Here is a 13,893-nt window from a genome sequence, read left to right on the forward strand (position 1 = left end):
GCGGCTCGGACATGTTAACAACGGCTTAAACAGTTTTAACAGGATAACAGTGACAGAGGACACAGATATGGGAAGTGAGGAAGCCCCTACTGTATCAAATTGACAGAGGAATAACAGAGAGTTGGCCATTCTAAGGTAAAAACCCAGTGCATACAGCGTTCATGTTTTTTTTGTTTGTTTTTTTTCATCCAGATGGCTTCTCACGCCCCCCCTGCAATGGCACGGCGCCCCCCCTAGGGGGCGTGCCCCACAGTTTGGGAACCTCTGCTGTAGATGATGAGGAGCAGGCATGGAGGAGGACAGATTTATCAAACCTTTTTGTCAAACTTTTTTCATTTCCTCTTTTTAATTTTTTTTATCCCTGTTGTCTCATCACTAACTCTGTTCAGTCACAATAGAAATAACTTTGCTGATTTTAATTCTCTTTCATTAAATTTACACAAAAAAGAGTCAATCATCTGCTCCTCAGTGCATCTCAACTCATATTATGAAATAAAGAGCTGTAGTAATGGTGAGATTAGGGAAAATCGGAAACCAGAGGTGGTCACTAACTCTCTGATGATTTTGGTTTGTTGTTAATAGGGAGATGAACAGCTAGCTCAAACATGATGTTTTTATTGGCTGTTAGTAGAGACACACAGAGAAAATGGCAGCTCATCATAAATGGGTTGTTTTATGCTCAACAGTCCTTCACTACTGATTGGATGTTTGGCAGCTAAAAATCTGGATGCCACACATAAGTTCTACCAGGCTGCAAAGCCTCTGTGGTGTGGATTTTGTTACTGAGAGAGGAAGATTATATTAAAATTACTTACAAAAAAAAAATAAGTTTAATGTGTTTTCTTTGAAAGAAAAAGAAAAGAAGACAGTGAGCCCTAATCTGTCTTATACAGGAGTAAAGGAGATAATGTAACTGTTGTAGCTATGGAAGTAGAAAATCATGACAGCAAGAGAAATTTGCAACTTTCATCTGTATTTTAGAAATTGTTACATTTCAAATATTCTAAATATTATATTATACCCCCCCCGCCGTATCCAGTGCACCGCCAGGGTTTCCCCCAGTGTATTATAAACCTGGCGGGTCACCAGACTTTACTAGACCCCCCACCAGCCTAAATGTTGTTTATTTTATTTTAATACATCAGTAACAGTGACAGCAAAGTTGGGTTAAGCTAGGTTTAGATATAATCAAATGTAAAAATAAAAGATAATGGCATTTGACATACAAAACTTACAGAAGGGCTAGTTTTATTTAGTGCAGTGCTACATTTATATCTTTGTTGTTGATGTTTTAGTTCTCAAATTTCAGAATTTTTAACCTATAAAAACACTGGGGCAACTGGTGGACTTCCTTAGCATCCCTACCACTGGGCTAAGCTAGTCTTCTGGGGGAAACCTTGGCACTGCAGAAGTCCTTTGGGAGTCGCATCTACCCTAGGTTGAATCACGGTGTCCACTTTTGTTCCCCAACCCGTCAAGGGAACCATCAGCACTCCCCAGAGATCCATTCAGCAACTGAGATGTGCCTTTGGACCAGCCCCTGCACATCACTTCAATGTACTTTGAGACTGATCAACTCATAGTAAAGTTACATTCCCCTTATGTGCTGTTCACACAAATTTAGTGTGAACAGCACATAATCCTCAAGTTATAGTAAAAATGATGGGACATTTTTACTATAACTTTGAGGCTGTGATAACTTAGTTAAATCTTAATTAAATTAGACATTGTCTTTTTTGTCTTTTTGTCTTAATGCTTCTCACTTATGAGTTGTTGATTGTATGCTGTGCAATTCAGACGATCTTCTCTTGTGAAAGTTGCCATGTGTTGGAACGATGGTATCCAAGAAAGGGTTTGAATAACATGCAGAAGCAGGTTTTTCTTCTCCCTCCTCTTCTCTCGCTCTCTTTTCCTTTTCCTCTCACACAGTTATCCAGTTGTCATACAGTAAAGAGCCCAGAAGCCACATTTTCATTTGTCTAGCTTTAAAGCTAGGCCTGCCCACATGCTCAGGTTTTTTATGGTTCTTTGTCTAAAGAAGCGTTTTCTGTCCGGGTCTGGACATCATCTCCATGTGACATCAGCCCCTCTCGGCCTCCCCTGTTTCCTCTTCCTTGACTTTCTCTCTGCTGGAGTTATGTTGGTCTGTGATGAATTGTGACTTTCTGCATTGTTGTCTTCAGATATTCTACTATTGTATTGTATTGTATGATTTAATTGAAGACTTAATTAGTCAGTTAGTCTTGAAGCTTTTTTTAGTATTCCGTTTGATTTAATCATAATTTGCAAACTCTTTCATTTGATCTTTATTCTTTTTCTTTTGCTTAGCAGTTACACATAATTAGAAAATTAAAGAAAGTAGGTACACTGTAAAACATTTGACGGAGGTGTTGATACTAGAGGAATAAAATGTTAATCTTCTTTGCTCATTGTTTTTCCTCTAGTCTCCCGAATCCAGAGTTCCGCATGTACACAGTGGAAACCACACAGAGAACAACCAGTCGGCATTCAACTTCAGACATATCTAGAGTTTTATTCAGACAATTAAATGCATAAAAACAAAACAGATCAGCATCACACCCAAATCATCAAGAAGTCCAAACCACAAAACAGACATTAATTACCTGAGAAAAGTAGAAAAATGAACAAAATGCAAAAATAAGAGAAAACGCAAAGGCGCCTTTGGGAATTGCTTGTGCAGCTGTAAATGAAGCAATTCGGTTTGCTGATGTGAAGTGGAGACTTTTATTAAGAGGTGTAGTCCTAATTTTAATATATGCATTGAAGGTGTGTCCTCTCCTTCTAAACTTCTAAGCAGTTTCAAATTACTTGGATAGGATGTGGGACACCTATTCAAAACCAAAGAGAAAGAGAGAGGAAAGGTCACTCTGAAAACAGGATCTTCTCATGCCAGTTACATCTGGAGTCTTCTCCCAGTTCCTCCCTTTCTATGCATTTGAACAAAGACCCTAATTACCAGAAAGAGATTTATTTTTCACCTAGACCTTACTCGTTTCCTGCCCAAGCGATTCATCGAAAAACAGATTCCTGCTTTAACCTAAAGTGACATGGAGATTTCAAGTGGGTAGAACACAGCTGTCACTTTGGATATAAGAATTGACACTTCCCAAAAACTCTTTTACAATATGCCTGAAATATTTATTACTAAAACATTAGTTTCCTAATCCTTTGGATTATAATAACCTAACATTCATCCAAATTAATATGAGTTAGACACTAACTAGTGCTGATAATATAAAGCTACAAATTAGACTATTCTCAATCAGAACATGCTGTTAATAACTAAAAGAAATATTCTAATGAATTAGATTATAATTTTAAAAGCATTATGTATTACTATCATCTTTAGCCAGCAATTCCATAATACCCCAAATACTAGTTTTGTTTTCTGAAGATTTTAGTGTTTTTCTTACCTCATAGAAAACACCAAAGAATTTGACCTACACAAGTTATCTCTCCCATCCTGTTTTTCCCCATTACTTTTGTTTTTGTGAACTGCCTAGCACAGCACATCCGTTTCCTCTGGTAGGAGAAGACATTCTCTACTGAAGGCCCTTTTTCAAAACCGTTTGTGGTTTTATGTAAGTTAAGAAAATCAGTCGTTATTTTAAATTTAATCATTATCCAAATCTAAATAAATTAAAATCTACTCAAAATACTCATGCTCTAATATTTCACATGCAGTAAGGTTAACTGTTTCTAAAATTAGTATAATCAAACTTATGTCCCCAACAGTGGTTTAACTTGAAAACTAAAGTCCACCTCCTGCGCTGAAAATGCTACTTAGTTCAACAGGAAAATTGTATTGGTTTTAACTCAGAAATTAAAGTTCATGAAGTTGATTTAGCAACAAGAGACAAGCTGCATAAACATTGTTTTAAGCTCATTAATCTTGAATTGTGAGTTTTAACTTAATGTTGCAATTTAAACCAAATAATTATTTCACAATATGCAAGAAAAAGCTGCCCTCATCTAGTTAGACAGCACACACTTCTCCATTATTTTTACCTACCATCAAGTTAAAATATATTAAAATAATATACTTACTTTACTTTAAGCAATTTAAATTCTTGTTTCAAATTATATGAACAAAATTTCTGATTTGATAATGAATTTTATTAAACATCACAATGATTTCTGCTCAAAAACATTTAGTGCAAACAGGACAGTATCTTCAGACTTCACAAACTGTCAGATACATTTGAATAAACATTTCCTTGATGACACAAGAGTCAGATCAATGTAACACACTTCCATCTCACTCACAGTGCAACACAGGATACAAAATTATGCTGCTAAGCACTCTGGGAAATAGTTCCCACTCCTGACTTTTTCTTCTTTTGCAAACCTAAAAACTCTAGTTTATTAAACTCTTTGAGGATGTGACAAAATTAATAAAAAAGTTAACACAACTTATTGTAAGTTTATCTTTCACAACAAACATATTTCAAAAACTTGCTAAATTTATTTGACTAAAGAGTAGAAGATAATAGATACAACTAAATGCAGCTCAAATGTTTTACAGTTCAGTGTTTTCTGTGTTTAGCCCTGTTCCTGTCCTGTCTTCCCTGTTGATTGTCCCCAGGTGTGTCTAGTTACCTGATTACCCTCCCTGTGTATTTAAACCCACCTGTTGTCCTTGTCGGGTCCTCGTCTTTGTCAGCGTCAGTCTGTCAGTCGTCTCAGTAGAACTGGTTAAGTCCTGTGTCAGCTCTCGTTTTTCAGTCCTCTATCAGTTGCTACCGGTGTGCTATTCTCTCTGCTGTGCCGCCTGCATTGAACTGTTTTGTGCTTCTCCTTATTAAATAATCATCTTCATCATCATCTGGGTCTCAGCATTCATCCTCACCACCACCAACCACACCCCATGACAACAGTGTGTTGATTTTTACTATAATGTTGAGCTATTTTGTTAAGAAATTCTCAGACCAACTGGAATGAAGTGTGTGTGATCATTTTGATGTGTGTGAGGCGTATCTGCTCATCTGGTAGAGGTGAATTCATTCTGGCATGAGACTTGCCCGTTTGGATAATCATCGCTTTCAACTATAGAAACTCTAACTTTATTAATAATTTCATTAATAAGGAATTATTAATTACAATTATTAATAATTACACAAGCTAAAGATTAATTCCGAACAACTAGCACTAACTTGACACTTGAAATCATCATTCCGAATATTATTTTTCAAGACGTCAGCAGCACCTTCCTTCCACCACATTCATGTTCAAAGTGTCTCCCATACTATACTATATGTGACCTTCTAACACATATCCCTTCATTGTGTAATTCTTCATGAACACATTTAGAGTGTGTCAGAGCTTACCTTGGTATATTGTCATCAACTGTTGCACATCCATAGAGAAACACAATGACCCCCACTAGTGATGCAGGAATAAGCATCTGGGTATACAGGCCCAACCAGGCAAAGTAAAGGCCAATCTTCTCACCAAAATATTTCCTACATGACAGAAAGGAGAAACAATTTTATTTAGTGACCTTTTACATATTTATGTAAAAAGTCACTAAATAAAAATATAAAAGTGGTCGTTGCATTACAACAGTTGAACACAAGTCTCATTGGGTCATGTTTTGTTTCCATAGTCCTCAAACTTCAATAACAACAACAACCAAAAAAGTCAATATATGTGAATTATTAGATTTTCCTGCTTACTTGGAAAGCCACCCAGTCAAATGGAATTAGTTGGTAACAAATGTGCTTTTTATTCTTTCACTGATATGACAAGGAAAATCTCAACATAACAATAGTCAAGTTTATTTGTACAGTACATTTCAGCAGAACTGCCTTTCTGCTAAAAGCAACTCTAATTGCTTCTAGAATTTATTTTCAATATGGGGATTTATTGTATAAAATAAGGATCAGAGAAAAACATAATGATGACATTCTGAGATAATTTTATGAAAATGTAGTTGGATCTGTAATGTGCAGCAATAAAATACTTGTGTTGCATGAACCAGGATGATAATGTTTGAAAATCAGTCGTAATTAGCTTCCAGTGTTTCCAAAACAGAGACAGTTTAAAAGTAGCATGGTCAAAAGTCAAAGAAAACAACAGTGACAGACTTTTCTCCAACATGCTGATGGAATAGAAAGAACTAAAAAAATCCTCCAGGACTTTTTCTTTAATTGCCATCGGAATGACATGTTAATACAACCTGAATTGAAAACATTAGTCTCTTAACTCATTGTGTTTGTTCATCCTAATGTGAAGGGTGGCATTATTTTATAAATGTTACCACTCACAATAAAACCATAACCAACTCTGCTCAGGGTGTTTTGCGTTATTTACAGATTTTGAAAGTGTGGATTCGAAGCTTTACAATAATAGACAACACATGGAAATCAAAAATGTTCTTTGTTACAACTGTTCTGTGCACTAATAACGTTTTAGGTCTACTACTAATTATGAAGCATTGTTTGGCAAAAACAAACATTTTCTATAAGCCAGTAGGTAGTTCAACATAAAGAATTTTATTTTAGGTGTTAAGATGCAGTTAGTCAGCGTGGGGCACAGTGCTGCTCACTGCCTCGTCAGCGTCATATCACACTCAGCACAGCCACAGATCTAGATCTACATGTCAGTCACATGCTATGTGTCCTAATAGTGTTGAAAGATAAAAGTTCTGCAACTGACCCTCAGAATCTATCCACCGATATCTTCAGATTTCAACATGGCTCCTCTCTTAACCCTTGAAATACAACAAGTCAACGAGTTTTGCCTTGACTCTTTTCATTCCTGTTAGAGAAATCTTTTCATCTGCCATGGCAACCATTCAAGCTGTGAATGAAAAGATTTCTCTAACAGGAATGAAAAGAGTCAAGGCAAAACTCCAGATATATTTTGATAAGGGAATAACATTATGTAAAACTCAAAAAAGTTGATTTTACATAATACTGCCCCTTCAACTTTTGAAGTAAACAAAGTAATAACCCATGAATGGTTTCAAGCTGACTTGCCTCACACTGACTGATGAGCTGAAATTGTTAAAAAAAAAAATTAATAAACTAGTATATGTTATATTATGTTTGCCATAAAAGATAATGTGTTTTGTGGCAAAAATATGTTATTCTACATTGTCAGATGGTCCAAATGGAAGAGATACTGTTCAACAAAGATAAAGTGAACAACTGATTTTAAATGCTTCTTTCCTCTTTCTTTAGAGTTGTTTCCTTTCCTTTTATAATATAAAATATCTTTGACCACTGACTTTGTTTGTATTCAATTCCAGTGCAGTAGCTAAAAACCTGAAAAACAAAATGTTTGCTTACCGAACAAGTCCAATGGGCTGGTACTTATAAAAGACACTGTAGTTTGCCCACTCCTCGTACAAAAGCTGTTGAGATATTACAAGAATTAGTTGTGTTATTGTAAAATATTTGCCAGGCTTTTCTCTCATTGTGTTTGTCACAAATTTATCACTGTCTTCTCCATTATGGTTCATTGTTTTTATATTATCTGTGAAAAAATAACCACTCCAGACTCCTGAGCAAATAAGTCTCATTTATTCAGTGGGAGACTCAGAAACTTTANAAAGGTCACTCTGAAAACAGGATCTTCTCATGCCAGTTACATCTGGAGTCTTCTCCCAGTTCCTCCCTTTCTATGCATTTGAACAAAGACCCTAGTTGCCAGAAAGAGATTTATTTTTCACCTAGACCTTGCTCGTTTTCCTGCCTGAGTGATTCCATAATATCCCAAATACTAGTTTTGTTTTTCTCAAGATTTTAGTGTTTTTCTTACCTCATAGAAAATACCAAAGAATTTGACCTAGTACGTAAACAGACAGAAGTTATCTCTCCCATCCTGTTTTTCCCCATTATTTTTGTTTTGTTTTTGTGAACTGCCTAGCACAGCACATCCTTTTCCTCTGATAGGAGAAGACATTCTCTACTGAAGGCCCTTTTTCAAAACTGTTTGTGATTTTATGTAAGTTAAGAAAATCAGTTATTTTAAATTGAATGATTATCAAAATATACCTAATTTAAAATCTACTCAAAATATTCATGTTCTATCCAATATTTCACATGCACCAAGGTTAACTGTTGCTAAAATTATATATTTACACTCTTGTCATAGAATTTAAAACTACTTTCACCCCTGGTTGTCATGGTAATTGATTGTCAGTTTGCAATCACCACTTTATAACTCCTTAAATGTCTTTGTCCTGGTTTGATGAATGTGTTTGTGTTTTTACTTACAGACTGAATGTTCAGTGTTAAAGGAGACTTCATTAAGTACAGAAGCCAAACCATCAGGACCGGCTAAAGTCACCATCACTAAAGTGTTTGACTTTGCTGGAGAGGAAGTGAGGTCAGTGTGTGAATCATGCTGCTGTTATGAGACAAATAACAGGTTCTATTTCATCCCTACTAACCGACAGAGGCGGTGCTTCAAGCACTGAATGATCATTCTTGTGCATGCGCAGGTTGAGTACTAATGACAACAAAGTCACCTGTGACTTGCCGGGAACCCACGTGACTCTATATAGTCACATGGCACCCGGCGTTCAATCCCTTTTATTCTTCTCGCGCGCATGTGTGTTGAGTACAGGCATGTGGTCAAGTGAAGCTGGTTGCTTCTGTGTGTACCACTGTTGTCCTAGCTGCTTGTTGCTGGTAGCCCTGTGACCGAGTTCGGTCGGAGCTGCGAGTAAGTGTCGCCTTCCAGGGGCTGCACAAGCTGTTTACACCTTTACCAGATGTGCGGTCGCCTCTGCAATGACTGGTAAGTTTTGCTCTTTTCTCAACACTTTGATTTGCCACATTAATTGTTGTGGATCTTTTGACTCACCGGTGGTGTTTCTGCTCGCGCCGAGTTGATCTTCCTTTGTTGTCGTTTTATCTGACTCACTTGTAGCATTTGTGATCGCGCTGAGTTCTTCTATAGTTTTGTTTATCTAAACTCACCAGTGGTGTTTTTGCTTGCGCTGAGTTCATCTTACTTTGTTGTTAATTATCTGACTCACCAGTGTCGTCTCTGCTCGTGCTGAGTTCATCTTTTGGTTAATTATCGGACTCGCTGGTGGCGTTTATGCTTACCCTGAGTTTGTAGCCTCTGCAGGGGTTTTCCTACAACGGAGTCGCCAGTGGCGTTTTCTGCTCGTGTTGACTTCTTGTTGGTGGCGGGCTAATCACTCCTTTCAGTGGTATGATGCTGGATAATTTATGCTGCTCGACCTGTCTGGCTCTGCTTCAGCCCGACGACGGGCATGACTTGTGTCTCTCCTGTCTCGGTGTGAAACATCTCCGGGAGGCGCTGTCGGATAACGCTTGCCCCAACTGTTGCGTCATGCCCCAGTCGGTCAGACTGGATCGGTTGGCTGCACTTGAGCAGCCTTCTGACTGGGCTGGCGCTGCGCTGCATAGTCTGTTGCTGCCGGGACAGATGATGTGCAAATGGCCTACTGTGGCTACACCTTCGGTGCCAGCGAAGCGAGCCAGACGGACTGATGCATGGAGGTTGTCCACAAGAGTGGATCACCTCACTACTGAGCTGGCCCAAATGAAGGCCCTCCTCCAGTCATTTCAGGCTGATGGTGATTGCGGTGACCCTTCCCGAGCGGGATGAAACATCAGTCAATGATGACGATGTTATTTCGGTGGCGGCCTCTGGCACCCATTTCTGTGAGGTCCTTCCAGAGCTGGGCTCTGGGGCCTCTGGGTCCGACTCCATTGCCTCCCAGAAGGATACAGGGGAGTCTGTGATGGCCGCCGTTCGAACGACTCTTGCCCGTTTATAGATTGGTGTTCCTCAGGCCCACCCTGCAGCTTCCAGTGCATTCTTTAGGCGCAGTAGATCAGAGGCTGCCTTTGTGGTTCCTCCCTCGGAGGAGTATATATGGAATCTACATGCTTGCTGGTCAGACACCAAGGCACTTTCACATCTGACAACGGATGGCAGGGTCCTGGCAGCCATGCAGGAGGCACCCAGGGTTGGCTTGGGGCAGATGCCAGCGGTGGAACCGGGCATTGCCTCTCTTATTATCCCACCTGATGAGGCTTTGCGGCCCAATGCACGTTGTCCACGGCCTCAGTGCCGTATTACTGATGACCTTCTCTGCAAGGCGATTCTGGGTCCCGCATGGGCCGGATTGGGAACTGTCTCTCCCATCTTATGCTGTCTTCCTCCTTGGAATCTGTTCCACTGGACCACCCCACGCAAGACCTGGTTGATGCATCTCTGCAGGCCTTTGCTCTCATGACAAGGGAGCTTGGATGCACACTCTCCATCCCGGTGCATGCTCGCCGCCAGGTCTGGTTGGCGCAGTCCCCACTTACTGAGCCTTGTAGTTGAACCCTCCAGGCCCTGCCTGTAGTTCCGGGGGAACTTCTCGGCTCTGCAGTACTTGAAGCCTTGGACCGTACAGCTCAGGCCTCTCGAATAAGGCAACAGCTGGCAGGGCTTCACAGATGTGATCGCCAACCAGTTGGCACTTGGGCAGCTGCAGGTCCTTCACGGAGGTCCTCGTGCCCATCTCCTTCTTCCATTGAGCCTCAAGGTCTGGTGCCAGGTCATCTCACCCCTTTCGAGCTGCACAGTCTGTCTGGTGTCCTCCCAGGCCTTCAAAGGGCCATGGGGCCCGCAGATTGCCAGTGGTCAGCTATTTTACCCCGGGACAGCTCGGCTTCTGGGCTGCCTGCACCTGGACTTGTGGGTGTTGTCCAACCGTCCCTGGCCGGGTCAAGATGACTGTGATCTGCGACCCGGTGAAGGCACAGGCACTGAACCAAGAAACCTGCACCTTGCTGGCCAAGGGAGCTATAGTGCCTGTTGACCCCCTGCTGGATCCAGGGGGCTTTTATTCCATATATTTTCTGGTTCCGCAGAAGAACGGGGGTCTACATCCAGACCTCAGGGGCCTGAATGTGTACTTGAAGGTCATGCCTTTTCGTATGCTGACCACCAAGGATTGGTTCACTTCCATAGATCTCAGGGATGCTTATTTTCTTGTTCCAATCGCTCCGCCCCATTGGCGGTTTCTTCATTTGTTTTGCCTTTCAGGGGAGGCACTTCCAGTTCAGGGTCCTCCCGTTCGGACTTTCACTGTCTCCTAGGGTGTTCACCTGCAGAGCCGAGTGTTCGTGCCTGCAGAGCCCTCTCTCCTCTGCAGGCATGAGGATTAAGGATCCTTCTTTATCTGGATGACTGGCTCATTTGTGCTGCGACACGGGACCAGGCGGTTTGAGACACTCGGTTCGTGCTCCATCATGTGGGATGCTTGGGCTTGCAGGTGAACATAGAGAAAAGAAGTCTGACTCCCTCACAGGAGACCATCTTCCTGGGCATTGCCATGAATTCCATCTCAATGACTGCTTGCCCGTCACCCCAGGGGGTTAACAATATATTGAGCATGCTCCCAGAATTCAGGCGCAGCATGGCACTGCCTCTGGTGCAGTATCTTTGACTTCTGGGCATGTTTACAGCTGCATCCGCCGTAGTGCCCTTGGGGCTGGTGTCATTGTGGCCTCTCCAGATGTGGGGTACCACGTCAAGGAAACTGTTGTGCTCGACTCAACGGCTTCTGACCTGGGTAGCTCTGCACTTGGCCAGCTTCAGAGCAGCCTACATCCCGGGGTCACAGAACATGCCAACAGATTTTCTATTCCGTCAGAAGCCGCTCCCAGGAGAGTGGAAGCTTCACCAAGAGGTAGTGGAGCGCATCTGGAAAGTCTTTAGCAGGGCGGACGTGGATCTCTTTGCCTCAAGGGACACATTTCACTGTCCCCTTTGGTTCTCCTTGGACAACAGCATCCCTCTGGGATACGATGTGCTGGCACATGACTGGCCCTGGACCCTCCTTTATGCCTTTCCACCATTCAGCTACTTTTTCAGACTCTCCTGAGGGTTTGTAAGGAGGGGCACAGGGTTCTGCTGGTGGCCTCCTTCTGGCCAGCGAGGACTTGGTTTCCTCTACTGCGTGAGCTCAGCTCCGGCTCGCCAATGCGTTTCCCCTCCAGGAGGGATCTTATTTCCTAGATGGGGGGTCGGATTTTGTGCCCCAAACTGGACCGGCTCCTGCTCTGGATTTAGCTCCTGCAAGGCTGGGGCCCACTTTTTCAAGACACACTAGGTCAGTAGGGCGTACAATGGCTAATGCATGGGCGCCATCCACGCGAGTTGTCTATGCTAACAAGTGGGCGGCCTTTGCGACCTGGTGCCATGATAAAGGGCATGACCCGGTGCAGTGTTCAGTCTCTGACATACTGACCTTCCTGCAGGCATTACTGGATCGGGGACGGTCTCCATTTACCTTAAAAGTGTATGTGGCTGCCATTTCCTGTTGGCATGTCGGGCTGAATGGTTGTTTGGTGGGCTGAGACAAGGACATTGTACTGTTTTTGAGAGGTGCTCGTCATTTGCACCCACCCAACCTCCCTGTGGCACCGGCATGGGATCTTTCTCTGGTGCTTGAGGCTGTTCGGTCCCTCCCATTTGAGCCCCTGGCATCTGCGGACCTCAAATGGCTCTCACTGAAGACAGCATTCCTTTTGGCGATGGTTTCCTCAAAGCATGTGGGGGAATTGCAGGCTCTCTCGAAAGCCGAGCCCTGCAGCTGGTGGAATCCTGATGGCTCAGGTGTTGCACTGTGGCCTGATGTGGTATTTATTCCTAAAGTGTCACTGGCAGCAGGCAGTACCCAGCCGCTCCATCTTGCCCGGTTTGACACCGGATGCTCCTCCTGACGGCTCAGTTTGAAGTTTCAGGTTTTGGTATTGAACCTCCTAGAATCTCAGCTGCTGCAGATTGTCTGAAGATGCAGAGAAAAGTACAAATAGACAGTTAGTCTACAGCTATGTTGATTTTCCTGAACAGCTGATGCACTGACAGACCTGACTGTGACAGAACATTACTGAACCTGAAAATTACTTGAATAATCACAATGCATGTAGAAATTTTTCTTTTTATGTTGATCAAATGTTTTACATTAAATGTTTTGCTGTGAAGGCTATGTTTGCAGTGGTGCTTTAAATAAATGCATAAAATATTTATTTTCTTATGTATGTCTTTATTAGCTCTTAATTGTGTAATAATATCAATCAAGAAAGAAATTTACTGCTTGTGAAAATCTAAACCATCTGAAAACATTTTACCATCTACATTAATCAACTTGAAATGAAGACAAACAGGAACAGCAGGTTTGTCCTGGTTTGCAGACGAGGTATATATTTGTTTAAGGGCCGATGAAATGGGGTCCAGACACAAACACAGTTTAATCTGAAGATTCTGGAGGATGTGTGAATAGGTCTGTTACCATGAAAAAAAATTACTGTATGATAAGTTGTTCCAAAGTTCTCAACAAACAATAATATAGATCTTTTGAGACCATTTTTAAGTTATATAATGGTAATGATGAAATAATAATGCTAGAACACATTCTCAAAGGTCATTAAACTTTAAATTCTAATGAACATTTAACACTGGCACTGAAATACATTTTTAGTATTCAGAATAAATAAAACTAATGAATTTTGAAGTCTTTTTAAACAAAGTTGCTTTTCAAAATAAGGTCTAATCGAGACCAAAGTACCAAACTGAAGACTTTTATTATCCAGTTTTTGGTATAAAGAGAGAGAAAAAAGAGAAACAATAAATCATGCCAATGGAAATGATTGAGTTTAATCATCTGATTAATTGATTTATTTATTCTGACAGGCCTATGTGTGAACATTAGACTAAATGTTGAAAAGTCAACATAAATGAAGTACCTTTCAGTTTGTTATGGTGAATAAAGTCTAGCTGCAGATGATGTTCCTGCAGGTCCAGATCTACCTTCATTACTGCTGAAGCAACAAAATACGGTTTCAGTGATAGTGACCAACATCTATAACTGCCATAATCTCCTGAAGA

At 41.2% G+C, this 13,893-nt stretch overlaps 1 protein-coding gene and 1 long non-coding RNA gene across 2 annotated transcripts in view; one reads left to right on the forward strand and one right to left on the reverse strand.

The window, feature by feature from the left end:
* cfdp1 (craniofacial development protein 1) overlaps positions 1-13,893 on the forward strand; it is a 37,769-nt gene that overhangs the window by 11,359 nt on the left and 12,517 nt on the right. Inside the window, exon 5 of the mRNA XM_015020680.1 lies at positions 8,246-8,355. Within this exon, the coding sequence (XP_014876166.1) occupies positions 8,246-8,355 (110 nt within the window). The remainder of the gene's footprint in view (positions 1-8,245; positions 8,356-13,893) is intronic.
* Positions 4,895-7,407, reverse strand: LOC106938588 (uncharacterized). The gene is made up of 2 exons (XR_001422659.1): positions 7,314-7,407; positions 4,895-5,483 (listed from the first exon to the last, which is right to left on the reverse strand). It is a non-coding gene; the product is annotated as an uncharacterized LOC106938588 (long non-coding RNA).

The sequence above is a fragment of the Poecilia latipinna genome, unplaced genomic scaffold, assembly GCF_001443285.1.
Source record: "Poecilia latipinna isolate Pla-1442-1.1 unplaced genomic scaffold, P_latipinna-1.0 Scaffold2636, whole genome shotgun sequence".
Lineage (NCBI taxonomy): Eukaryota > Metazoa > Chordata > Actinopteri > Cyprinodontiformes > Poeciliidae > Poecilia > Poecilia latipinna.